This window comes from Trichoderma ghanense (genome assembly GCF_004382785.1).
Source record: "Trichoderma ghanense strain CCMA-1212 chromosome Unknown scaffold_6, whole genome shotgun sequence".
In the NCBI taxonomy this organism is placed as follows: Eukaryota; Fungi; Ascomycota; class Sordariomycetes; order Hypocreales; family Hypocreaceae; genus Trichoderma; species Trichoderma ghanense.
The window spans coordinates 474,088-500,300 of NW_027395669.1; the positions used below are offsets into that span (position 1 = coordinate 474,088).

General features: G+C 53.8%; 10 protein-coding genes across 10 annotated transcripts; 5 read left to right on the plus strand and 5 right to left on the minus strand.

The window, feature by feature from the left end:
- On the minus strand, window positions 1-1,112 carry CCMA1212_005768 (uncharacterized protein; the record flags this gene model as incomplete). Its single annotated transcript, XM_073703013.1, has 2 exons — window positions 1-921; window positions 1,011-1,112. 2 exons carry the CDS (start codon window positions 1,110-1,112, stop codon window positions 1-3), a joined length of 1,023 nt encoding a protein of 340 aa, XP_073558195.1.
- Window positions 1,113-1,582: 470 nt separating this feature from the next.
- CCMA1212_005769 (Cellular nucleic acid-binding-like protein) lies at window positions 1,583-3,416 on the minus strand (the record flags this gene model as incomplete). Its single annotated transcript, XM_073703014.1, has 8 exons — window positions 1,583-1,779; window positions 1,842-2,015; window positions 2,065-2,141; window positions 2,197-2,239; window positions 2,300-2,851; window positions 2,903-3,027; window positions 3,082-3,153; window positions 3,208-3,416. The coding sequence occupies 8 exons, from the start codon at window positions 3,414-3,416 to the stop codon at window positions 1,583-1,585; spliced, it is 1,449 nt and encodes a 482-aa protein (XP_073558196.1).
- A 2,496-nt stretch (window positions 3,417-5,912) lies between these two features.
- Window positions 5,913-6,960, plus strand: CCMA1212_005770 (Fe-S cluster assembly protein DRE2; the record flags this gene model as incomplete). The annotated part of the gene is made up of 2 exons (XM_073703015.1): window positions 5,913-6,573; window positions 6,653-6,960. The coding sequence occupies 2 exons, from the start codon at window positions 5,913-5,915 to the stop codon at window positions 6,958-6,960; spliced, it is 969 nt and encodes a 322-aa protein (XP_073558443.1).
- Window positions 6,961-7,420: 460 nt separating this feature from the next.
- Window positions 7,421-9,462, minus strand: CCMA1212_005771 (Pheromone-processing carboxypeptidase KEX1; the record flags this gene model as incomplete). Its single annotated transcript, XM_073703016.1, has 3 exons — window positions 7,421-8,785; window positions 8,842-9,202; window positions 9,299-9,462. The coding sequence occupies 3 exons, from the start codon at window positions 9,460-9,462 to the stop codon at window positions 7,421-7,423; spliced, it is 1,890 nt and encodes a 629-aa protein (XP_073558442.1).
- Window positions 9,463-10,425: 963 nt separating this feature from the next.
- Window positions 10,426-11,281, plus strand: CCMA1212_005772 (Protein arginine N-methyltransferase SFM1; the record flags this gene model as incomplete). The annotated part of the gene is made up of 5 exons (XM_073703017.1): window positions 10,426-10,744; window positions 10,811-10,828; window positions 10,878-10,988; window positions 11,048-11,166; window positions 11,225-11,281. 5 exons carry the CDS (start codon window positions 10,426-10,428, stop codon window positions 11,279-11,281), a joined length of 624 nt encoding a protein of 207 aa, XP_073558445.1.
- Window positions 11,282-13,189: 1,908 nt separating this feature from the next.
- Window positions 13,190-13,702, minus strand: CCMA1212_005773 (uncharacterized protein; the record flags this gene model as incomplete). The annotated part of the gene is made up of 1 exon (XM_073703018.1): window positions 13,190-13,702. One exon carries the CDS (start codon window positions 13,700-13,702, stop codon window positions 13,190-13,192), a length of 513 nt encoding a protein of 170 aa, XP_073558444.1.
- A 495-nt stretch (window positions 13,703-14,197) lies between these two features.
- Window positions 14,198-14,563, plus strand: CCMA1212_005774 (uncharacterized protein; the record flags this gene model as incomplete). Its single annotated transcript, XM_073703019.1, has 1 exon — window positions 14,198-14,563. One exon carries the CDS (start codon window positions 14,198-14,200, stop codon window positions 14,561-14,563), a length of 366 nt encoding a protein of 121 aa, XP_073558439.1.
- A 3,068-nt stretch (window positions 14,564-17,631) lies between these two features.
- Window positions 17,632-21,354, plus strand: CCMA1212_005775 (uncharacterized protein; the record flags this gene model as incomplete). Its single annotated transcript, XM_073703020.1, has 3 exons — window positions 17,632-18,019; window positions 18,324-18,722; window positions 19,362-21,354. The coding sequence occupies exons 1-3, from the start codon at window positions 17,640-17,642 to the stop codon at window positions 21,352-21,354; spliced, it is 2,772 nt and encodes a 923-aa protein (XP_073558438.1). The 5' UTR covers window positions 17,632-17,639.
- Window positions 21,355-22,170: 816 nt separating this feature from the next.
- Window positions 22,171-23,077, minus strand: CCMA1212_005776 (uncharacterized protein; the record flags this gene model as incomplete). Its single annotated transcript, XM_073703021.1, has 2 exons — window positions 22,171-22,631; window positions 22,753-23,077. The coding sequence occupies 2 exons, from the start codon at window positions 23,075-23,077 to the stop codon at window positions 22,171-22,173; spliced, it is 786 nt and encodes a 261-aa protein (XP_073558441.1).
- A 1,082-nt stretch (window positions 23,078-24,159) lies between these two features.
- Window positions 24,160-25,782, plus strand: CCMA1212_005777 (uncharacterized protein; the record flags this gene model as incomplete). The annotated part of the gene is made up of 1 exon (XM_073703022.1): window positions 24,160-25,782. The coding sequence occupies one exon, from the start codon at window positions 24,160-24,162 to the stop codon at window positions 25,780-25,782; it is 1,623 nt and encodes a 540-aa protein (XP_073558440.1).
- Between the last annotated feature and the right edge of the window lie 431 nt (window positions 25,783-26,213).

Below are 26,213 nucleotides of genomic sequence, written 5' to 3' on the forward strand. Positions count from 1 at the left end.
TCACAGTTTGGCAACGCCCTTCTCCCCATCAAATCTCCTCACCTTATACCCATGCCTCGGCGCGTGCACCCGCACACTCTCCCCCTCCGCTGTCTTCACCTCAATCACAACCTCATCCTTATCCAACCTCACAAGCTTTCCCACATCCTTATGCGCCCTCCCCGTATCCGTCGGCGAAATCGCAACCAAACAGCCCTTCCCCAATCCCTCCGCAACAACCACCGGATCATCCCCATCCACCGTCCCCCCCTCCTCCTCCTCATTCCACGACGAACCCTCAATCATCTTCGCCGCCTCTTCGCCATTCAGCGTCTTTGGCTTCTCAAGACGCTTCTTCGCAGACGTGACAGCCTCCTGGAAGCGCTTGATCCACGCATACACCCGAGGGAACTTTTCCGCCGAGAACCTCTCCGCGGGCAGCGCCCCCGGAACCCCAGTGAGCCAGTGAAACGCCCAAACGGCCTCAATGTCCGCCAACCCAGGCCTCTCCGTCTTGAGAATCCACTCCCGCCCGTCCGCCAGAAAGGTCGTCTCCATCAGCTCAAACGCGGCCGCAATCTCCCCCAGCGCTTCCGGCCGGGCCTTGTTCATCCCCTCCGCGCTGAGCTCCGTGCCCATGAAATCTCCCCTGTCCTTGAAGTACCGCGGATCCTTGAGGAATGGCAGATCCGTTGGGAGCAGCTTCACGGCGTGCTGGAAGATGCCGCTGTCGATGATATAGGCCGATAGGAGGCGCTCGATGCCTTGCTGCTCCGGGGTGCTTGATCCTAGACGAGGCAGCTCCGGATACATTGCTTCCAGCTTGGGCAGCTGAAGGCGAGTGTCAAGGTATATGTCTTTGCCGATGGAGAGAACGGGAATGCGACGGTATGAGATGCCGAGACGAGCGACATCCGGCCGCGGCAGCATGCCAGGCTGGAGCTACATTGTCAAGTCTTAGCTGAAATTGTTCTCTGATGGATCAGGCCTTCTTTTCCATCATGGTGGCTCAATCACCACACGCAGCTTACACATTGGCTGTAGGGAATACCACGCAGAGCGAGGTACCATACGGTGCGTCTTGCAAAGGGCGATATCCCGTAATGATAGAGTACAATTTCGGGGCGCGCCATGTTCACGCGGCGTCAAGATGATTGAGGTGCAAGTGATGAAACTGGACTGACAAGCCCCTCGTAGGAAACAGTTCGCCTTTGCAACACGACACTTGTTAACCGCTTATACATAATCGCGTCGGCTCGGGACGTTCGTGTGGCTCCAGCCTCGGCTTGTCGGGGGTGGGGTAGACCGACGGGGATCTCGGTGACTTCTCACACCGAACATACACGACCTGGATACTGGGTCATCAACCTTGTGCTTAAATCAGCTTTATTAGAGGCAATGCGATAAATATCTTCCAGCGCTCAGCTATCAGGCCATTTGTGCAAGTCCTCTTTTGCCCATATTTCCCGTTTTGCCCCGGGATGTGTCCCATCCATAGTTGTTCGCGCAGTAAATCCTCCCCAGAAAAAGGGGCAACTAAAACTCAAAAGTAACAAGCATCGGTTCATGAAACACCCTTGGGATTATGCCCATGGGCAGTAAATCACCAATCTCCTCCGCCGGCGTCATCAACATAGCTGTCGGCGTGGTCGCCACCATAGCCGCCGTCAGGCTGCTGTGCCTGTTCGTCGGCGCCGCCATATGCCTGGTTTTCATACGCGTCCGATTCCTTGGGAGGAAGCTTGCAACGGACCTTGGTGTGTCCGTACTGCTCGCAGTTGGAGCATTTGACTTTAGACCCTGCAATGCATCAATTAGTCCAGTGCCATCTAGGACAGTGATGTAGTTAGCCAGAAACTCACAGTCAGTAGGCTTGGGGCAGTCCCTGCTGAAATGGCCAGTCTCCTCGCAGTTTCGGCAAGTGACATTGTCCATGTTCTTGGGTTGGTCACAGTCCTTTGAGATGTGGCCTTCCTGACCACAGTTGCGACAGGCTCTGCTGCCTCCATCAGGGCAATCTTTGGCAAAGTGGCCAGCTAGAAAAATCAGTCAGCTGTTGTTCATCGTTAGGGGAGATCAACGTACTCTTGTTGCACTTGCGGCACTCGAAATTGTCCATGTTCGGAGGCTCTTCGCACTCTTGAGCGCGGTGGCCCGATTTGCTGCTCGTTGTCAGCGTTCAATCCGTAAGGTTGGTGCTCAGTAGTAATCACTCACCCGCAATTTTTGCAAGCAAATTTGTCCACACGCGGCTCGGGACCTGAGTAATTGTTAGGAGAAGACGGGGAGATCCTTGAAACGACGCTTCGCTGTGACTTACAGTCTCTCACACGATGGCCTTCGCCGCCGCAATTGTAGCACGAGATCTTCGGCTTTCCCGTCTCTCGCTCAACCCTTTCTTGGGTGCAGCCCTTGGAAGTATGGCCGAGCTCGCCACAGTTGTAGCATTTCGGAACACCTCTATCGACGACCATACCGGCGTCATCCAGGCGGGCCAAAATTTCTCCTTCGCCATTCGGCCAGGCGTCTACTTCGCGAGGTCTCTCTGGCTTGTCCGAGAATCTGACCGAGATGCTATACTTTTTATCGATCTTGCCTTGAAGATCCATGTTCGTGAAGGTATCGATGAGATCTCTCTCCGTGCAAATGAGCCAAATTTTGACGTTTTCTTCCATCAGACGCTCTTGGATTTGGCGGTAGGTGACCTCCCCTCCAAGAGCCTTGACGTACTCTTCAATGGCTTCCTTGGCATCGTCCACGTCCCTTTCACGAGCTGCCTGCTTGAGTTTGTCCCAGGCAGCATCAGGGGTGACATCGGCGACATGGTCACGATTGACTTTGCGGGCATTTTCACAGTTGGTCCGAAAGTGGCCTGTATTGTTCGTCAGCTTTTGCAATCCCCCATATCAATTCACAGACGTACCTTCTTCGCCGCAGTTGGAGCAGAGCATGGGAGGCGCCTCAGGGCAGTCCTTTCTCATGTGTCCCTCCTTCTTGCAGTAACGGCAAACCTGTTCTCCACCCTTGGGGCAGTCGGCTCGCCTGTGTCTGTAAAACAATGGATGAGCAACTTGCGTAGGGGAGAAAGTGAGAATGACTTACCCTTCTTCACCACAGCCGAAGCATTTATCGTTTCCAGATGCTCCGCCGTTGGGGCATTCGGCTCGCCTGTGGCTGCAAACAATAGATGAGTATGTTGCCTAGAGAGAGTATACAGGATGATCTCACCCTTCTTCCCCACAGCCAAAGCATTTGTCGTTTCCGTATGCTCCGGCGTCATTGGTGCCGCCGCCGTAGTTGTTGTCGTAGGTATCTCCGGCGTTGCCACCAAAGTCATTCGGGCCCCAGGTATCAGCTCCAACAGTCTCCTTCTCAAAGGAATGGTTGGCTGTCGTTGCCCAGCCGCCATCGGCGACTCCCATACCCCAGTCTCCCATTTTCGATTCGTGCGGGATGCAATATGGTAAGGTGCCAAATGGGTTCCCTTCACACTGTTAGTTACAGATTCTTTGTAAGATGGAGAGTTTGGATGGCATGAGCGTGAGTGGGTGTCTTTGGATGATCCAGTAATTGGAGGGAAGTGAAAAGAAACCTAAAGGCGAAGGGACGTGAGGCAGGCTATTCACCATTCACCAGTGAATCATAGGTACCTAGGGAGGTAGTTGGAGAACAAAAGCTATCGGGAAGAGAGCGCGAAGAGTGCTTTGAGAGAGGGAGAGAAAGAGAGGAACAGAAGAAGCCATGATGGAACTGGAAAGGGATCTAGATACCTTGAACGGGTTGCAGAAACGCAAGCTCACAGCCGCGATGGAGCCGCAAAAGAGAGATGTCACCCCCAAACTGCGCTGCGGATGAGTTGGATATATGCGCACTCCAGGATGCTTCAGAGCTAGATGGATTGATATAGCACTCACGATTCGAGTCCGATGCAAATGCCTGAAATTCCGCAGCGTGCCCCAGAAGTTGGAGGTCTGCAAAACGATAACAAGGCAAAGAAGAGAAGAGAAAGGGAAGGAAGAAAGTTTGGGCAGCTGGCAGAGCAAGAAGGCAGCGCACAGACGAAGGCGGTGCACAGGGTGGCAGAATGGCAGCAAGTTATTCCATCCCTTTCTCCAGCTGCCACGACCGACGTGCCCGTCCCTTGACGCAAGTGAATGCAATGTTTTGTCCGGGCGAAGTACGACTGTGGCATAAGGCACTGAAAGGGGGCCTCTGTCTGGGTGAAAAGAATGTGAGAGGCCTCGGGGGATTTGATGGGAGCTTTCCGTTGTAGAAGCATTGCATGTTGACCATTGTTGGCATCCATATGTTTACGCTTGTCCTTCCATTCTGCCAGATGAGCTTGAAGTGGCATCCTATCTGGAAGGCGAGCACACAGGAAGTTGCTCATGAGTCATACAATGCTGCGTCATCTTCAATGCTCTATCATGATATTTGCCGGAGCGTACCCTTGGCCCAAGACCTCCGAGCATCTACGTTGTCTGTGATAGTGAAACGTGTTTTTCGAGGCCATATGTGAAACAGTTGGAGAAGAAGCTCACCAGTATTTTCCTAGCTACTCCAGCCGGCGCAACAAGACACTTCTTGAAAACATTCGTACATATTGCTGGTTGCTCGCATATGGTATGTATGCATGCCGAGGAGATGGCCGAGGAACCCTTTGGCCTTCCAAGTCCTCCTTTGGCCATGGAAAGCATCAACTCTCCAACATCCAGCTGAGCAGAATGGGAAATAAAGCAGAAGTACCGTTGCGACCCAAGTCTGATCTTCCTTCGATGGGATTTGGCATCGCTGTCATGATTCGACAAAATAAAACTGCATGAGTGTTGCGTACAGACAAGCTTGGGATAGGAGCAAGCAGCTGCACCTAGCCTTTATTAAATTGCTACGTGCAATTAAACCACCGTTGCAGCCTTCAGATAGAGCAATTGATGTCAAGATGCGTTACAGAAACCAACGACAGCAGTATCACACGATCTTAGAGCAACCTGGAGTATGCTACGCGTAAAAACTCTCGTCAAGCCGAGGACGGCCGGATATAGCGAACCATGATTTGGAAGCATCAACATGTTCACACATGTATCAGGTTCCATGTGACGGCGAGCAAACAGTTGTTTACTTTTACGGAGCACACTACCTCTCATGCAACTTACAAAATCGGTTCGGCTCGCAAATCGTTCGTAGCCGGTTCGGAGGGCCGATATCAGTGGGCTGATGCTTCTAACAAGGCCATAATGCTTCCGCGGAGAAGGCAAGCTCTTCACTCTCCAATAGCACCTTGTAGAAAGCTTAGAAACCGGAGGCGCCTGTGAAGCGAGTTTCTGGCACTGTTGATGCTATCTGGCAATATCTCGCAAAGTGCCAGTTTCCGCCATGGGTACTGACTGTCAAACGACGAATGACATACAATTCACCATTCTCACGCTGTGAGTCGCCATCCAGGTGGAAATAAGCCTTAAGCACGATCCATCTCCAACACCTAGTATCAACAACTACCTGACCCGTCAACCCACACCTTGAGATGACCTTTGAGTTGGTAATCCGCTGGGCAGAACAGGGGCTGCTGCCATTTGCCACCTGGCATCCAATGAGAAGCAAGCAATAAGGTAGGCGTAAACTTGCATCTCCGCGTTCGGAGAAGTGGCATCGTTATCAATCACTATCAATCCGACCCCGCGTGTTTTTTCTGGCACTGTACAGCCCGTGCCGTCACTGCTGTTAGTTTACAGTATCAATTTGCTCAAACTACGCACTGTCATCCAATTTTTTTTCTTGGAGCTTTTACTAAGCATCACTGGAAATATTACAACGTCCGACATACATAGAGAGGGTCTTCGCCTCTTACAAATCCGGCCCTTCAAACCGCCTCCAACAACCTCCTCCTCTCGTCCCATCCGAACCCCCCTCATTCCATACACAACCGCACCTTCGCAATGGCGCCCTCTGTCGTCACGATAGACACCTCAGACGACTTCTTCGCCGCCCCGGTGGCGACAGAGTCGAGGCGAACCCTCCTCCTCGCGCCGCCCTCGCTCGCCTCTCACCCCTCCGCGCTCACCAGCGTCGTTTCCCAGTATGATCGCTCCGTCACGGACCTCCACATGATCGACAGGCTGTCAGCCGGCCTCGTCAAGCTGCCCTCCGCGACGTACGACCTCGTCCTCGTCCTCGCCGATGCATCTTCCTCGCTGAACGAGGCCCTCCCGCTCCTGACCCGAAACATCCTCGGCCCCATCGCGGAGTCGCTCAAGCCCAAGGGCCGGCTGCAGTCGCAAGACGGTTCAGACCTGGGACAGAGTGCCGCGCTGGCAAAGGAAGCTGTCCTGGCGGGCCTGGTTGCGTCCAACGGAGGCTTCGACAAGCCAGACTACGGCGATGGCGAAGGCGTAGTCTCTCTGAAGCTGGGAAGCAGGAAGAAGAAGACCGAGGTGGCGCCCGCTGTCCAGAAGGTTGAAGAGGTCAAGCCTGTTGCCCCCGCTGGCGTCGGATTCATCGACTTCTCTGACGATCTCGACGGCGGTTACGATGATGACGAGCTCATCGACGAAGACACTCTCATGACAGAAGACGACCTCAAGCGACCCATCAACATCCGTACGTCCCAACTTCCAACATATCCCTCTCACAATTAAAAGATGATTTTCCATTTACTAACATGTCTGCGATACAACAGCCCCCGAGTGCCAGCCCAAGCCCGGCAAGCGCCGCCGCGCTTGCAAAGACTGCACCTGCGGCCTCGCCGAGCGCCTCGAGGCCGAGGACGCCGCCCAGCGCGCCGCCGCCGACAAGGCCCTGCAGAGCGTCAAGCTCGCCGCCGACGACCTGACCGAGGTCGACTTCACCGTCCAGGGCAAGGTGGGCTCGTGCGGAAACTGCGCGCTGGGCGACGCTTTCCGGTGCGATGGATGTCCGTACATTGGGCTCCCGCCGTTCAAGCCCGGTGAGGAGGTGCGGTTGCTGAACAATGAGATTCAGCTGTGATTGTGCTGCGGCCTTGTTCATTGCGGTCTTTGCTTTTGTTTTGGGATGGGGTTTGCGATTTGGGAATCATGAGTATGGGTGGCGAATTGCTGTTTTTGTGTCGGCTGCTTGATGGAGTTTACGGATTATTCAAGATGATGTTGATCAAGATCTGGTTGGATACGGGATAACGAAACTATCAGGGGGAACGACAAAGGAAAGGGAATTGAAACGGCTAGAGGGCCCTTTTCTCGACCCCTGAACGCTCATGGCGTCTCGGCTTGAACACTTTTACTTTGCATTTTACTTAGAGAATTCGAAGATCTTTCTCATACTTGTTCAACCTCTTCAAAACGAGCTTGCGAAATGTCCAAAAATATAGACAAATGCCCTCTTTGTATAGGTAGTGACCCATCCAACAATGTTTAATCATAAATACAATGCCTTGTAGCTATAGAAGAACTAAGAGAGGCTGCCCATCTTAACTTGACGCTTGCTGATTCTTCCTCCTCTTCTCCCGCTCCGCCTCTGACAGCCCATCCTCGCTATCGTCGTCCTCTCCCACGGTGTACTTGCTCCCCGGAGTAGTAGGCGTCTCGACATGCAAGTCGTCCAGCGTCGTCTCGTCGAAATCAGCCGCCTCGACATCCGCGTGCCGTCTGCGGCCGGAAAATGTGAGGCGAGAGCCGTTCCTGCTCGAGGGCTCGCTGCCGCTGAGCGCCCTGTAGGTGGCGCGGGCTCTGCGCTGGCGCCAGATAAAGTAGCCCCAGGCCACGGCGGCGACGATGACGATGACCAGGACGATTTCGCCCGATCTTTGGTAAGCGGCCCATTTGGCGTCGTCAATCTTCTTGTGCGTCTCTTCCTCGTGAGCGTGGGTGTTGTTGGACGCTCCGCCAACCGTCGTCTCGACCCCCTTCTCACCGTCAATGCGGCTGTCGGTTGGCTCGCCGCCAATGCTGCTAATGTCCACTCCCATGAATCGATCCAGCATGTCGCGCGTGCGCCGAGGGTAGTCAAAGGGGACCATGTGGGATGAGTTGTAGAACAAGACGTAGGTGAGGTTGCGCGCTTCCTGCCAGAAGCCAGCAACTTCACCCTCGAAAGTCCATTGCCGCCGGGGCGCCCAGTTGCCAGGGGCTATCTCGAAGCCCTTGCCTCCGTTCCATTCTAGATTGTTGATCATGTTCTCTGTGCCAATGTGGTTGCAGATGAGATCCTCTGCTCCCGAGAAGAGCAAAACAGGAACCTCCTTCAGGAGATCGGGCAGCAGGTCGACTGAAGGGGCCGAGGTTTTGGCCTGAAATGAAGAGCTGACCGCTCCACTGCACTCTCGCCAACCAGTAGCACGAGCGCTGTTGACGTGAAGCGCCTCTACAACATCACTCCTCCTCAAGTACGGTGTGACAGCGGCCAAGTCCGGCGGCCAGTTCATTCCGCAGCTGGGGTACTCGTCTCGGAGGCGCACATCGTACATGTTCCAGCAGGCATCTTTTCCATTGCCGTTCTTGGTCATCTGGAGGATCGAGCTGAGGATGCCCTCGCATTCGCTGTAGTCCACGTGTCCCGGATCGCTGCCCTGCTTGTTCTGGCATATCCTAACGCTAGACTGCAGCTTCTTGGCAACATCCGAGTCCTTGGTGAGAAGGCTCTTTTCGTAAGTGAAGGGAAGGTAGCTGTCGTACTGTTCCCTCGGGGACATCCAGCCGTTTCCAATCAGCAGGCCCTTGAGGCTCCAGGCGTCCTTGTCCTTCTTCTGCTCGGCCTTCTTCTTGTTGCGCTCCACAATCGCCTTGGCAATGTAGGGAATATACTGTCCGGCGTATGACTCTCCTGCAAGGTACAACTGATATCTTCAAGTTAGAAACCATCCCCTCTCCGTCAAGGTTGGGGGCTACTCACATCGTCGTGCTCGTACTCGGGGAACAGAGCAAAGAACTTCTCCAGGAAGATCACGAACTGATCGGCCATCTCATTCAGCTCCTTCAGGTAGCTGTCGGTATCGACGTAGCTAAAGCCGACGCCGACCGGGTTATCGACAAAGAGCAGGTTGGCAAATTCGTGCCAAGAACCATTATTGGGGACCAGGGTGTTCTCGTCCTTGACTCTGTACGGCCCAATCTCCATCAGCGCACCGTCCTCGGAGCTGCATCCAGGCCCGCCGTTGAGCCATACTACGGTTCGTTGACGGTTCGCAATGTGCTGGTTCTGGAAGTGCCAGAAGAAGAGGTTTCCGTTGTGCTCGGGGGTAATTTCGATGTGACTATATGGCGGAGGCGCAATGCGTCAGCTTCAAATCCATAGCAAGACCCCGGGGAATCCTAAGTCAACGCCTCCCTCGCAGAAAAGAAAGGCTTACCCAGCATGCATCTTCACGGTAGGCGAATCCTGCGCCAGGCCGGGAAGGCTGCGGACATAGTAGTCGGCCGTGGTCTTCTCAGCACCAGCGAGGGCTGGCCAGAGACCTGCCAAGGTCAGGGCGAGCCATCGCCATGACGCTGGCCGCGCGGACAGCTGGACCATGGCGAGGAGCAGCAGAACGGAGCAAAGAGATGTCGGTAGGGGGGGGGTCAGCTGCCTCAGTCACGGACGTGTTCAATGTCGAGAAGCATGGATAGAGCGAGGGTGATGGCGACAGACAGACAGACGGAAGCCGGCGCCGAATGTCTGCGTGTCGAGGGTGAAGCGTGAAACCGGAAAGACGGCGATGCAGGCGCAAGGTGGCAGAATGCAGAATATGGATCGCTTCACCTGCCCCTTGTCCCTATGGGGGGGGAGTGTCAGCCTGCAGAAACCAGCACAGGCATCCGTCCCCTAAACCATGCGCTACGGGGGGCGCTGTAACTGCAAGCGATATAGCGCTGCGGCCCCACAGCGGCAAAGCTAGAGGCGTTTATTGTCGTGGGCGCTTTTTGGGGGCCGATGGATCGAGGTCAATAAGAAATCGATGCTGGTGCGCTGATTTCTTTAGGTGGCAGAAGCAGAGTGACCTCGGGTTGAAAAAGTGTCCGCTTGAGAAGCAAGGAATGTAGTATGACTGATTTTTGACCCTGGGTTCTTATTTTGTGTCTCGGTGAAGCGATCTTGCTCGCCGGGAGTCGGATGTGCTTTGATATCGATGTGATGGCCTTGATTCCTAACATCGAGCTTGGCGATTTCCAGAAGCCGTCAAGTTGGATCTGTAGTGCCGTATTAGCGCGTATCGTCTTCGACTGGCCGAGATGAGATGGTACTTGCTTCTGCGTGGGTTTGCCCGCGAAATATCAGGTACCCCTCACTGCTGCTCCGATCTCCCAGGTTAAGGCATGAGGGGCAGCAGTGTGAACGGCCTCAATTTTCGCTTTGAATTTTTTTTCACATGCCAGCGCTCGCATATCAGATTCGATCACCACTTCGCATCTACCCACTCTGCTAACGAGGAACTCTCGCTGAGCCCAAATCTGGTCAATTGATATTCAACGCTCATTCTCACTCTAATAGCCTCAGATGGCTTCGACTGGCAAAACCTTCATTGTCGAGCATCTCGACCCAGAGCTTGGCCCCTGGTCAGAGCTCGAGTATCTCGCCATTGCGGCCGAGAGCGAGGAGACCAACTCCAAGTTCATCCTCTCCTGCCTGCCCCCCAACTTCAAAGTGCCGCCTGCGCTGTCCGCCAGCAAGGCCTTCACGGCAGAGCACCGGGGCGTCGAAGAGCTCTATGCCGGCCAGAAATCCCGGGTCTGCCTCTTAGATCCAGCAGCGGCTAAGGACCTGGCGCCAGAAGACGGCGAGGCGTTTGATGCCTTTCTCTTTGGAGGCATTTTGGGTGAGTTGGACAGCGTCTTGTTCGCCGCAGCGAGAGAGGGAGTTTGAGCTAATCGTCCATAATTAGGTGATGACCCTCCACGAGGTGAGTCTTGATGACGTCTTGTCAGGTAGTCATGTCTGACAGACTCCAGACCGAACTTCCGAACTCAGGAAGAAAGGCTTCGAAGGCAGACGGCTGGGCCCTGTGCAGATGACCACAGACACAGCGGTACGAGTAACCCGAATGGTTGTACAAGATAAGAGTAAGTCGAACAGCAACTCCAGAATGACATGATACATGGCATGATTCTGACCTCCATAGTCCCTCTGGAGGAAGTGCCGTATCTGGACTTCCCAGAGCTCAAGTTCAACGAGCACGAAAGCACTCAGATGCCGTTCCGTTATGTCAAAGGCGCTGATGGAAAGCCCATCATGCCCAAGGTGAGAATATTGAGTTCCGAGGCAGATTACACTCGACTTGGCTTACCATATCTCGTAGGGAATGGTCGAGTTGATACAAAAGGACGCTGACAAATCTCTCGACGACTTGTTGTAACGAGGCTGCCATCTTTCTCTGTGGTATCAGATATGATCAGTCAAGCGACTACGTGGTTCGGCGAGACGTCCCCATGATGATAGCTACTAAGTAGGTAGCCATTCCGCGGACCATTCAATCTTCAAGGGGCGAAGATGATATGAATACAGCAGGTTCCTGGGTCATATCGCGCACTACTCCTTGCTTGACACCACCCACCTTGTGTTGCCGCGCACTACTCCTTGCTTGACACCACCCACCTTGTGTTGCTAGACGTCAGTATTCCAATCAAGAAGATAGCATCAGACAGAATCTTATTTCGCAGTCTGAAACCGCTCGCCAATCCTTGGGTGCTCGCAAGAATAGGAAATACTACGACATGTATCCATGGGGCCTTGTAATCAAGTCCATGCCTTGCAGATACAGATACCCAACGCAGCCTCGTTCGCAGCTGCTCAGCCACTGATGAAAGTTTGCACTGGCGGCAGATATGCAGGGACTCCGCAAGAGGAGGCACAGCACAGCGCAAGCTCCGCTATCCCGGCATGGTTTCCCAGCATGGGGGCCATACTTCATAGTACGAAGACTCGTAGCCGTTGTTGTCGACGAGGCTACCGATAGGGAAACATTGAAGCCACACCGAATTTGCGGTTGATATAAGGCGCTGGCTATTGCGTTACACAGCTCGGACTATGTGATGCCTTCTGCCGCAGACCTTGTGCCGCCGTTCTGTGGGTATCCGGAGCACAAAGTAATTCTCCGATGCTTGTTTGCTTCTCCTCCCAGCACACCGGATGAGAGAGTCCGGAAGGTGTTACCTGTCACCCCTTGGACACTTTTCCTCTTCATCTCAAGATGCCGAGGCTGAAGCCAGGGCGGCAGTCGAGGTTTCACGACCAAGTGGGATGGGATAGACTGAAGTTTGCGCTCTGTGAGGATGACTGCAGGAAGCTGCCGTTTGAAGGTTGCTGAGGTGTTGTCGCCGCCACGGCTCTCATATTGATTGCCACATGGACCGTTGCTACCTTAAGCATGCCGAGGGATGTCCAGGGATGTCGTCAGCTGCTGCCAAGAAAGGGGAAGGCAATCGCCAGCATCTCCTACGTCTGTCTTGACACCTGCGTGGTGGTATTGAATGGGTACTCCCTGGCAATACAAGGCCTCGAATGAACTCGCCGATGTCATCACTTCGCTGATCACGTTGGCGGTAGCCAGTTACCTTCCAATTTCTGCATGTTCCTCAAGATTCAGATTATCATCTTTCTGGCTCAGCTACAGCTACGATCTTTACGTAGCTGCAAAACTTGCGAGGAGGGGTCCTTAGGCTATTTGGCTCTTCGTTCAGCAGAACATGGTGGCCAGGCTCGCCAGGTTCGTCAGATTTTGGAGCTCGTTTGCTTGTCCATCAACATATTGCATGTGCCTTCTATTCTTGAAGGGAAAGATGGGGTACAAACCCTTGGTTTGGGAAGACGTGATGGGACTAAGCAGCATAAGATACCTAGTCTGAGATGGCCTTGAACGATCCTGGAGCATCTCGATCCTCGACCAACGCATCATTCGAATAGACTAGTACGAATTGCATCCTTCTCTCATGACGGATAGAACCCCCCCGAGGGCTTATCGCCGTTCCTGGGCGAGACTGCGGAGAACTTGTCCCTCCAGTGCAATGCTCGATGGCGTGGAGTCAAGACTGCCCTTTTTTTTTTTGTAAGTTTGATCCCCCAGACAGTCGGCCGGGGAGCGGGTAATGCTCTAGCGCGTCGTCTGCAAGTAGTCTCTCATGTCGGAAAAACGTGGCTGCAAGGTATGACTTTGAAGGGGTCACATCCGAAGTGGCCACTGGGGCCTTTTGGAACATCAAGATACATACGAACCATCCACGCGCGGCGGGACGAGAGCAGGGCACGAGTTCAGTCGAAGCGTCGGCTAGAGGTGCAGGCCAGGATCAGGGGGTTTTCCTAGCCTAGCGGGGAGTCCGTCGAGCTTCCAGAGAAGATCCATATCCCTTGGAATCTCATATGGAATGTAGGTAGGTAAAGGCGAGAGTGTTGGACAAGTTCTAGCGTTGGCTCTGCCAGTGCCGGCTGCATCCGCAGCGCTCAACTGGACGAGCAGACCACACCAACTCGCACGCTTGGGCCGGCTGTTTGGGATGGTGTGCTCGCTGATTCGCCAACTCGCTTTGTCTCGAGATGCTAGGCGTCTGGGCACGTCTTGATAGGTAGGTGACAGCCAGGAGCTGGCATGACAGCATTCGAAAGCCCGCAGAAGGATCGCCACGAGACGTCTGCTTACTCGTGCGTGCACCTCACTTGGCTCGTCCCATGCAGCGAGCCTTGGCCGGTTGAGAGAAGCAGGAACAACAACCCTGCCCGATGAGGCCTGGCGAAGGTCGTTGACGAAGTAATCGTTCGATATGCCATCGAAAGCTTCCCACATACTGTGGCAGCTGCATGGCGCGTGCAGCCTCGGGCTGGCTAGTGGCGACGTCGACTGTGCCCTGCAGCATGCATCGTTGGCAGCCAGCGATGGATCTGATTCGCAGTCGTCTCAGCCGTGGGCGAGCCGATCGATGACAGCGACCATGGCCTTCTCCCAATCCCTGTCCAAGCATGCACGCCTCAGCCAGGTGGAGATGGTAATATCCCTGGAGGCTTGCAAGAGTTGAGATACGTAGGTACAGAGCTTGAGCTTGGGTCGCGTGCCTTGAGCGGGCAGGAACCGAGCCCTAGCCCCCATGCTGACTGCTACTGTATGTACTTGTATCTGGTGGTATCTGGTCGTCCCTGGCTGCAGAGGCAGTCGGGGTGATACTCCGAGCTACTCTCAGAACTGATACTGAGACACCGCTCATATGGGGGCGCGCTGTCTCCTCTGGAGTTGTGTTTGGGTACAGGTACCTGTTCCTGTACGGGAAAGAACTGGCAGATACGCATGGACACACGCACAGATCGAGACGGAGGCAATCGTGCGCTCGCTAAGCCGAACAACAGCTGGGACAAGACCAGCACGTCTCGCACGCTGCCTCATGCTCCTGGCGTCTGCATCGCGTCCTCCATGATATCGTGCCTACCGACCGATCACGAGTGGTGCTCCACCCAGGAATCTCGTCCATGCAACCAGAACCGCCCGATGGCAGCATTTGACGCTTTGTTGCATCGCATCTCCTCTGGCTCTTGTTGCCGGACCTGTCGTCACCGCCTCGCCTCCTCCTCACCGGTGTCTGTGCGAGCTCTTCATCGCAGGAACAAAGAACGGCGTACGTCGTGTAGCGCATCTGCAATGTCCACGCACGGCTGAAACATGCGGCTGCACCCCGGCTCTGGTCGATGCGACGCTGTTTGCTTCCCCAGCTATGATTCGCAGCTGTACGAAGTACGAAGCACTCACACGCCTCACAGGATTTGCCCGGAGACTGGACCCCGCCGAGGCGTGGTATCGTCGAGAAATAGATACATCTATGGAACATGGAGACACATGTCAAAGGCCGATCGCTGAGGCCCGTTGTGCCTTTATTTCCTCCGGAGGGTAGCGACATGGCTTGGAGGAATCAGTACTACCTTCGTCTCGCTGACTCCGCATAATGCCACGTACCTACATGTACAAGCATAATAACGGCAGTCGGATCGCCTCGTACCTATGCGTGCTGGTAGAGGAGACAAGGTATAGTGCTCGGATCTCTGGGAGCCAACGCAGCAGCAATGGCTGTTCACTCCGTTCAGCCGTCCCTGTGAATCGCATTGATAGCCGAACGCTTGGCCTCGGGGGGAGCTGCAGGCCACCAGCCAGGAGTTGTCAAGCTTGCGAACAGGACCGACATTCCTCTTGCTGGCACCTCACTACCCCTATGAGGAGAAGCACTGCACTGCGCAGGGAAAGGCCCGCAGCCAGCCAGCGGCGAGGAGGTTGGTTTACTGCTAGGTTCCTCCCGCAAGGACTTGCCCTTCTTGGTCTAAGGCAATGCCTGTCAGACACACCCGCTTGCCTCACTGGCACTCAACCACATGGCATTCAACATCTGTTGTACCACACCTGGGTGGAGGTCCCCTGCCGCCATGACATGTCGCTTTGGCCTGCCTCACCTACCTTCCAGCGCCTGTCTGTCTGCTTGCACGGCTCCAAGTCAAGGCTCATTGGACCGAGCGTCTAATAGAAGCATGACTGAGGCCAGTTTGCGCAGCGTCTCATCAGAACGGGCTGGGCCAAAGACCACGGCGTCTCCCCGAGCCTGTCTGTGGATTCCTCCCATGATCGGCCGCTTTGGCTCCGTTGAGTCCCTTGGGTCTTTTGGCGCCTTTGGCTTGCGCTCCGTCATATCATGTCCAACTGTGACGAAACTCATTCTGTCACTTTCGACGATCGACGCCTCGATCCCATGAGCAGCAACGCTTTGAAGAGTGGCCAGTTTTGAGCCCCTTCTTTCTTTCATCCAGCTTCTGGCTTGCAAGAGTTGGCTAAGATGCGTCAACTCATACTTGCCGATTGGACCACACAAGACGAGCATGGTATCACGTCGTGGCTCGATATAACAGTCCCCTAGGCCATGGACGCACACCACTCTTCGACCGAGACAAAGGGAAGAAGAGGAAAGAAGCCTAGCTGGTACAAAGATTGCGCGCCTTGTTGGAAGGCCTACCCAACACGAGCCACGGATTGCCGCACCTTGGGTACTGCTTGGGCCCGTCATCTGCAAGTAACCAAGTCAACCAAGCAACTAACCATTCCATTATCCCGCCCCCGCTCAAGCGGTAAGTAGGCTAGACAGGGGGTTTAAAGTCACTTCTTTGGTCCGCGACTCGACGGCAGGAATGAGGTGGTTCAGCGTAACTCTACGTTCATTTCCGATGGACCAGGAAATCCTTTCGATTGATTGTCGCATCACCCCGGCAGTATTTCGAAATCTCAAGTGAAAGAGAAAATAGAAAATGCCAGCATGAAAGGAAAAAGGGCAATCTACTGCCAGCTCGTCGAGTCAGCCGGATGAAACGAGCCTCCTCCCCTGAATGGTCAACTTCGAGTTTGGTTCTGCCCCGGTGCTTCGTATATCTCCGAGCTTATACGATCTCATCTCCCATTCTCTCTGTCGCAAATTGTCAGGCTGGTGATGTTTGTTGTGCCGTCGGACAATATCATGTAGCCTCGACCCTTTCCATTCATGCTGTCGCGCTCTCTCTCGGCCAAACGGTGTCCACATAAGCAGAACAGACTGCTGTACAGTGACAGTGCGACTCTGGCATGGTCAACGCCTACACAGTCTCTCAGAAAGTGTCATATGTACGTACAGCGTTGGACAATCCATTGCTCAACGTCGTGGGTGTAGGTCCACACTCCTGCTGCCGGCTTGGGGCAATGCGCTGGCCTCTTGTCTAACCCATCTCTCCTTTCACGCATCGTCAAGGTTGGCAAACAACCCAGTTTCCCGGTCTGGGCACATCAGTCTCCCATCTTCCGGGTCTTCTCATTTATCGATGCTTTACTCAGCCTTACCTGCCCGTTCTAGCAGATCAACAACGTGCCTGCTTGGTTAGCATCTCGTCGCATGTTGCGTCTCATCATCTGCGAAAAACCCCACGCCTCGACATCGTTCGGACTATTACCCGCTGCTCTTTAAAAGTAGAACAAATTCTACTCTCGCCTGCTGCCCTTGCTCTTGAAAAGAGGAAAGTTTTCATCAAATACAGATCAGCTCTACGCCCGCTACTCGATTCTGATTTCAGCAAGCTTGGGTCTCCCTGGCTGGAAACTAGCACAACACAAGTCTGCAGAGTCTGCAGGCACCCTAGCAGTCTCTTTCTGTACGGAAAGCTCTCCTTCTGAAGCTTCTAGCTTCGGTAAGTGGGAAGATTTCCACCATCTCCGTCGTTCCGGTGGCTTCCTCTTGGTGGACTCGTGACAGACACCAAAGTCCACCATCACCCATCAACCATCAAGCACTCAGACCTTCACACGCATTGCGAAATCAGCCTCCTTATTCGCTGTATCCGCTGATATATTACGAACATTGTTGTCTATACAAATAGATACGCAACTTGGGGGCTGAATGTGGCTTTGAAAGGCACTTCCTTCAACAGACCCCTCACAACTTCAAATTACCGGAAACGCAGAGGCAATCAGACAGCTTGTGTCGTCAGAAAACCCCCCGACAGACTGCTTTCTGTCCGTGCGGCCTCCTTGCGCCGAAGAGACTCCTCTGGAAAGATACCTCTGCAAGAACTTGACCCGCCGTCGTCCTACTCCATCACGAGTCGTCGCCGTCAAATCCTACGTGAGAGCCCCTGTCTAGCAGCCTGGCGCTTCTCTCACGACGTGTTCTCCGACTGCAGTCGAATTGCGATCGCGCGTCTCGCATGCTTTTCTGTGTTTGAAAGGCGAGAGAATGGATGTCACATCGCTTCTCAACTCTGTTCGGCCGCCTAGGTCATCTGGAGGACTCGATGAGGGACCACCGAATTACCCTGCTAATCCCAACACACTCTTCCCTCGGAAGACCCTGCCACTACCTTGGGCCGCAGACGCAAATCGGACCTCATACATATATAACGGGCAAAATCCTAGGTTGTGGGATATTCGCAGCTCGGTAGGAACTCGAAGCGATGAGTCGGAGTCCCAGACGACTGCAAGCCTTCCGCTTTCGCCAAAGCAGATCGACAGAGCAATCTCCGAGAGGAACAATCGAATAAAACAGCCGTCGCCGGGTTTTGTGCTTGGTGCCACATCTCAGCTACCGATACACTTGGCAAAGCATACCATTTCTCGGTGAGTAGGCTCGAGTCCCTTCCACCCTTATAACCAAAATGAGCATACAAGCAAGGCCCTACCCCTTGATGCCCAGTCCGAACCTCACCTTGGGTCATGGGATCAAATCAAGATGTCATCACTTCTTCGAATACCCTTTCAACCCCCATTTCCTGCCTCATTAGCTCATAGCATGTGTCTTAGTGACGAGGATCGAACATGCGCGACTCGGTGAGCCAACACAATCCTCCCATAACGGATTTGTCTCCAGAATGGGCTTAACGAAGCAAGAGCTCGATGACCAAAACTCTGACGCGAATCATAGAACGACGTTCCAAGAACGTCACGGCAACTGTGCAGGAGAGTTGTTGACGACTTCGAGACATAAGATATCGTTCAGTAAGAGCAGTTTTGGGTCATCGGAGTCGCCATTGTCGGAATGCCATTCAAGGCTATCATCTGTGGCATCAGTCGGCGGCGTTTCCTTCTCGAGCATCTCCGTTCCAGAAATGCCATTCATCTATGCCAAGTGCTCAGAACCCCAGAGCCCACAATTCAACATCGACATCACAGAAGACCCTCCATCTCCTCCGCTTACCGAACCAGATTCAATAGCAAAACAAAGCCGAGCGAGTTTGACAGAGTACGCTCGACGCAAGCCTACAGATGCTTTGCTCGGCCTGCAAAGCCCGGAGCAGCCTATGTTTTTCTTGAGAGGCTTACGGTACGTCCGCTTTCTTTGCCCTGTTTTCAGAGCCTTGTGCGAGGGCTGCCTTGTCCAAGCGTTCCAAGCAAACAACCAAGAGCAGGGCACAACAATCTGGACCATTTTCTCGTCTCAACTCGAGTGTTCCTGATACAACTCCCTTTCTGAGAATCTTCTCCCCTGCTGCAGACTGGCAATGTCATTCAGAGCTGGGTTTTTCCATGGTGACTCCTTGAGCTAGTGCTGGAGCACCATAGGGGGCATCTTCTGTTGAGCGGGTTCTGCACATGAATCGATCGTCTGTGAATCACCGATGGCAGCCCAGACAGCTGGCAACCGGCAGACACCTCCGACAGATGAAGAACGCGGTCAAGACTCGGTGGCTCGCGTGACTAAGGGACAGCTGGTGCTGCATCACTGCGAGTTTTCCTTCTACCGATTGCCCGACTCTTGTGCTTAAAATCCCCTTGGTCCCAACCTTCAGGCTCTCTGTTCCCACACCATCCGCTCTTCTACATTCCACTGTCAGCACAGAGTCCTCTGATGTCCCTGTGAACTGACCACAAGTCTTGTCACCTTTTCGCACCTCATCTCTGTTTGTTTCTTTCTTGATCAAGGCTTCTCTCGGGATCCGAAAGCTGACTCATCTTGATGAAGTTCTGATCTTGCGGCCGGAGCCAAAAACCACAAAAGAGCTGCATCCGTTCCCGTACTTGCTTCTCGCATGACGATGCCAACATCCGACAGTCTGAACGATGGCTATCCTGTCCCAGGAACTACTGGGTTTGCTATGGACCAGTCTATAGCTCAAGGCGTGCCGGCCCAGGCAGAAGGACCCCAGCCGACTACAGCTCCCGCCAACCCGGATATGGACCCAGAGCACCGGGTGTTCAGACACCATGCACCCCAGAACGGCCAAGCAAACACAGTTGCTGATCGGGCGCCTACCGGTGAAGCTGTCATACAATCTCGGGATCATGTCCATGATCAGGTTGCCAGCATCCCTCCTCTGGCACAGCTGGCTTACGACATGGTGGGAGAGGCATCCCTCAACGCATCGATGGCTTCTCTCGACGGAGAGCCACGATGTATGTTTGTGGACAACTGCCAGACTGGCTCGCAACTACGCAAAGCCATTTCGCATCTCTTTGGGCGCAACAAGGCCTGCACCCTGCGTATCCCCAAGCAAGTCTGGGTGTACTACTGCCGCAAACATTATCAACGGATTCGATATCGCAACGCCAAGACGTACCCGCTCAACCAGATGTACCTCGTGAAGATGCAGATCAACCGACTCCAGAGATGGAGCGACGAGAACCAACGCCGTGGAGTTGGACCCCACATCAAGGCATGGACGTTGGCGTTGCGCAAGAGAGAGCAAAATCGCCTGGACAAAGAGACAGGCACTACCACCGAAGGCGGCGGCGACGACGCTCCGGAGACAACAACCGCCTCAGCCGCCCCTGACTGGATCGTTGAGCGCCTGGGAATCGGATACACGACCAAGGACATGCTCGCAGTCGCCGACCAACTGTACGCGGAGATCGAGAACGGTACCCTTGGCCAGGTTCCTGAGGTCGAGTTTCTCCCCGACATTACAGAGTCGGAGGCTAGCAACATCGCAAAGTTGGTCAAGAGCCGCAAACAAGGCCACATGGTTGCCACTCCAGTTGAAACAAGGGCCTACAAGCGCCGGGTCTCTGAGACTGCAGATGCCATCGATCAAAGGGGCTCCTTGATCTCCAGCCAGTACGACGGTGCTGAATCTGCAACCCCTTTGAAGAAGCGAGTTTGTGTCAGCTCTCTTGAGGCTGATGACTACCGACCTCCGCTCCGAAAGCCCCTTCCGTCAATCGCCCATTACGCAAACAACCGTGTGCCTCTGCCCGCGATTGATCAGCACTCGGTCGGGCCGCGTGCCTTGCCTGCGGTGCCCAGGATGCAAATGCCTTCCCCTGGCCGCTCTGAGGGACACGTTGAACAAATTTACGGCCTCTCCCCCAGCGAGGTTCGGCGCACCTATGCTCTCAGTAGCCTCTACAGTCACGACCAGCAGCAGTATTCCACCCAGTACCGCATGGACGCCGAGCCACCTCTCCAGAGAAACAGAGATGCTCACAACCAGCAGAGACTGCCATCTATCAGCGCTCATTTGGCGGGAAGCAGCAACATGCAAGACTCAAACTTGGCCATCCCTTGGGCTTTGGTCAGTGATGGCACAAACATCCCACGACCTCCTCGCTTGCGGTCATACAGCGACAACGTCCCTTCAATCCAGCCCATCCTGGACTATCCTCGACCCATCAGCTCGAGCGGTGCTCCTCAGTCAGGCTTGACGTGCTTCGACAGCAGAGGCGCAATCCCTTCCACCAACGCGCCGGACTACCGCGACTATTCTCAGGGACAATGGCCCGAATCTACCTATGCTTCAGGATGGTTACAAAGACCGGGCGCTCGACAACAGAATCACTATCATGACCAAGCGACTCGCCCTCAGCTGGACAGCCTACGGGCCGCCAACAATCTCAGTCCGGCCAAGCTACGTACCGCAGCCGAGAGAGCCGAGCATGAGGCCCGCCGTTACGGGAACACATGGATTCCCGCTGAGCAGTCCGCTTCGAAGGCAGCTAGAGAAGGACGTGAGGACTAGTCGTCGAAACTTCTACCCTTGGCACCGCACCGAAACATTCCAATAATGAGCGAAGAGAAGTCGACTTACCTCGGACTGCCACCACTGCGATATGCTTTCATTCAAAGACCGTGAGGTAACATACGTCTGTGTTCTCTCATTTGTATGTTGTACTACTTTGCCTTGCACCTCAGTCGATTGTTGTTTTTCCCGTCCCCCAAGTTTGCAATCTGACCTTTTTCACGGAGGGGGACGGAGCCCATTTGGCAATCGTGTTGGACGAGCAAGGAGTCTGCGCAGCATCTGTTCTGCTTTCTGCTTTCTTGATTTCTCTGAAGTTTCCTCTTCAATCACTTCTCGCTAATCACCCCTTTTACTTTTCTCTTCTTTCTTTTTTTCTCACAGTTTTTTTTGTTTCTTTCTCACCCTTGGAACTGTCTCACAACGGATGTTCACGATGGATCGATATGAGAGCACGAGTCGCTTTGACGAGGAACGGCCGCTGGAGGATGGTTGCGTTTGAGCTTTGCCAGGCAAGACTGATGGAAGTCATAGCTTTTGGGCAAAAGCTAATAGGGATAATTACTTTGCTTTGAAGGATAGAAATGGGCGTACACGAATATAGTGTTGCAGGGGGGGGGATAGATGGAAGGGAAAAAAAGGTACAGGGGATGCATGAAATCTGCCGCATGACATGAACGAGTTATAGAATAAATAGGACACACAAAAGTTACACAACAGGACATGATATTTCTTCTCTTTCCTTCCTTCTTCACAATCCATCGACTGTCTCTCTCTCTATATGTGCCTATGTCGTCCGTATCTCTTCCCCTTCCATCACTCTCGGAACATGACGATGCCGCCATCCCACTCACTCAAGTCACCCACATTCGCCCTCCCGACCTCAACAAAACCAAATCGCGAGTAAAACGCATCCGTGCCCCTGAGCCCAATGAGCCAGATCTTGCCCCTTACCTCGGCCGCTCCGCCCTCCGTCCCGCGCTGCCGCCCATCTTCTTCATCCCGCTGTTGTTGTTCCTCCTGCTGCTGCCACTCGTCTGCCTTGTTGAGCCCCTGAGCCATGAGCAGGCCGCCGAGCCCGATGCCCTGGACGGAAGGGTGCACGGCGAGGGTGCTGAGGTACCACCACTCGGCCCGGTTCTTGTCCGCGAAGAGCGTCTTTTCGATGGGCGGGAAGACGCGGTCGAAGGCGTGGGCGGCGTGGGGGTCGATGTTGAGGGGGTTGAGGGTGTTTTGGAGGGAGATGAATGTGCGCATGAGGGGAGCGATCCATGAGACTTGGTGGTGGACATGATGCGGTAAGTTTATGTCTCGAATGATGTTCCGTTGTCATGATGAGATGAGAAATAGATTGGAGGATTTGACTGGAGGGTATGAGGATGATGATGAGGGACTTACACAGAGTAAACCATCGCTCTTGGAAACCGACTTCCGCACTGGGCCTCTTCCAGCAAGCGAATCCAACAACCAGATCATCTTGGTCCTCACTTTCACTTTCAGACTCGGCTCCCTCCTTGACGACAAATGTAAATGTCCATTCTACGGACCAGTACCGCTTCGCGTACAGGCGATACAAGTACTTCTTATACGACTCCGGATCCTCGTTCTTGCGCGGAAACAGCAGCGCGACTAACTTGTCTGATCCGAGACAGGCGTCGTAGAGACGCACTGCGTGGGTTAGGTCGGAGGCGGTTCCTGGACGGAGGCGGAATGTTGGGGGCATGATGACTTGGGCTTGTGACAAACTGTCGTTCTTTCAATTATTCAAATACACTGTATATACTACAGGTGATACAATTGGATGTTGTTCTATAGAGAGGTTACAAGTGAGTCAGTCTACCTTAGTTGACTATATATATAGAAAGCTTCATGTGTGAAAAGGGTCCCCCCCCCCCCCTCTCTGCTGACCCAGTTGCCGAATGAGTCAAAGTCGGCTCTTGTGAGTGGTTGGATAAAATCGCGTCTTATGGGGGGGTTGAAGGGAAAGAAAAAAAATCGTGCCATCTCCACTTTGGGCCGTTTTGGGGAACAGGGGCCGTTCATGCATGAGAAATGGAGATGACAGGGCTGAAGGAAGGGGCATAGCGAGATGCCGTAGATTGAGTAGAGGAGTTGATGGTAGCTTGAGGTTTGGGTGGATACGGCTGTGGTTGGTGTGGGGGAGAGATCGTTTTTTTCGGGGTGGGAGTTGGTGATGGCTTCATGTTGGAGCTTGGTAGGGTGTACCTAGTGTCTGGGAGTTGCAAGCCATTATGCCTTGACGAGCTCAATGTCGTTTCGTTTGCCGTGGGATACTTTGGTAGTTGAGAGAAACGTACTTTGATATAGACAAGAGTTTAGTGTATACCGCTCCTCAATGCCAATAGCCGTCAAAGAAGCGAATCAACCATATCTTGAGAGCCCGGCGTGAGGGACATGGCATGAAGAGTCGCTGTGTCTCGAGGCCCCATGAAGTCGAGCATTGAGCAGTGCACACTGATCAACTTCTATCGGAGATGCACAGGTTGTCAGCCGATGTCCAAGCTCAAGCTCCAAGTCTGCACACCGCTCGATATGCCTCGATGTACCCAAGGTACCTACTTTATCGAATGCCCAAGGCTCACCACCTCGGCAGAAAATTACCAAGAGCATAAATTCTCTCTTCTCTCTTACACCCTTTCCTCGTTCTTTACTCTCTCTTTACAATTTCCATTGCTCCATCAATCTCTTTTCCACATCCACGACGCTTTTCGCTGGACCTCCTCACCCTTCAATTGCCCTCCTTCGACGCTTTTCTCTTTCCCAATTCGTCATCAACTCCCACACATGGCTCCTCCCAAGAACCCACGCAAGCCTCAAAAGGGAACAGAAGCCAAAGAAACACCACGCAAAGGCAGAGAGAAGAATAGCCATCCCAAGAGCCGCAAGTTGATCAGGAAGAGTGAACGCGAACGAGAACAAGAGCGAGAACAAAAGCGAGAACGAACCCAGAAGCAGCGAGGAGGGCAATACATCCTCGACTATGCTCGCCTCCACAATGGACTCGAGCTCGAGCTCCCCGAGGAAGAAGACTTCATCAAGTACTCTGCAGTCCCGCGCAGAGGCTTCTATGTGAAAGTCCGTCAACTTCGTAAAGAGGTCAAGAAGAAAGAGGATCCGCCGCAGCCTCAATCCAGCACGGCTTCTGCCCCTTGGGTCCCGAGCCCTTACGACAATGCATTCCCGAAAAGGCCATACTGGGCTGGAGATGACGATGAGCTCGAGGATGAACAAGAGGAGAATCAAGGCAGGTCCAGGAAGCGGGCCCGCACTGGATCGAACATGTCCGCCAAGCGGCAGAGATACTACAAGAAGTTCTCTTCTCTGTCGCAGGAGTTCATTTTCAGCGAAGATGAATCCGACGAAGAGGAAATCCAGATTCCCGAACACGTTGTTCGAAAGACGCCGGCCACATTCATGGGCATTCCGAGGGAGATTAGATTGCAGATATTACACAGCATCCTCACAGTCCAGGAGCCCATTCAAGTCTTCAGCGGGTGGAAACAGCTCTACTGGAAGGAGGACCTTCGATTGTCGACTGGCATTCTCAGAGTGTGCAAGTCCGTGTACGAGGAGGCCTGCACCGTCCTCTACGGAGCAAACACCTTCTTGTACCTCCTCCGCGATCCATCATCCGAGGCGGATGCCATTGACAGCTTAGCCACGGACGATTCGTCGCAGGCTGTAGATGAACCCGCCTCCAACGACGATGACGACGACTTGGACTACGAAGAAGAGGGCGTCGCAGCGCGCCCTGCCCGCCCCCCGAAAGAGCGCACCATCAATATCGCCAAGTACGCGCACCTCTTCCGCAAGATCAACATCAAGGCCGAGGCAAACCGGTACTCGAGCTGCACGCTGCAAGGCATGGCTGCGGCGATCAAAGTCTTTGCCAGAAAGGTCGCCCAAGACGGAATTGGATGGGAAAAAGACGCGTATTTCATCCACACATTGACCGTCAGTGTCACGCCCACCTCGAACCAGCAGGGCAAGAACCAAGAGCCCAACTTCACCTTTGTCAACTTCTTCGTCCCGGGAAGCCCTGTGCTTTCAGCCATCAAAGCCGTCGACTGTCAGCTGCTCCGAATCGACATACTCACCAGCGAGACCAAGAGAGGCAAGACGTGCTACATGAGCGGAACCGGCTCGTGCCGCCTCGAACTCAACAGAATCCACGAGCGACTCTGCGACAACCGCGAACAGATTAGCTCAGGCGACGGAGGGAACAAGATCAGGCGCTGGCGGGAGATGAAGTTGGCAAAGATGAGCGAGAAGAAGATTGATGAGCTGGCGAAGCACATTGCCATGTTTTGCAAGCAGAGGGGCTTTGGGCAGCGGACGACGGAGAGCATGGATGTCGACTCGCCGTATTGGAATGATTTCGAGGATGAGGATGAGGATGATTTTTGAAAGGATCGGATGTGACGGGACGGTCTGGGGGGACGGGCTTGCTCTTTGCTTTATCAAGTTACCCTTCATCGCTTGCAGTGAGATATCTACCATGCTTTCGCTGGTTTACTTTGCACCTTATCAAAAGCCAAGATCCAGCGACACCCACCTCCCCCCAATCAACCATAACCTTCCCGAAAAGTCGAACAAACCTCTTCTCACTGGCTGGCTAAATATCCCATCAGATGGGGGGGGGCAGATGCCAAGAAGGATGGGCACAGGGCGGTTTGCAAGAAAATAAAGGACCCCAAAATAAAAATATAGGCACACATTGTGCTAAATACGAGCACCGTTTAGGGCATACCGTTTGGTGATGGACGTCGCATTTGTGTGCGCGTCATTGGTTTTTAGTGTGTGTTCATGTTTGCTCTTTTTTTTTTTTTTTTTTCTGT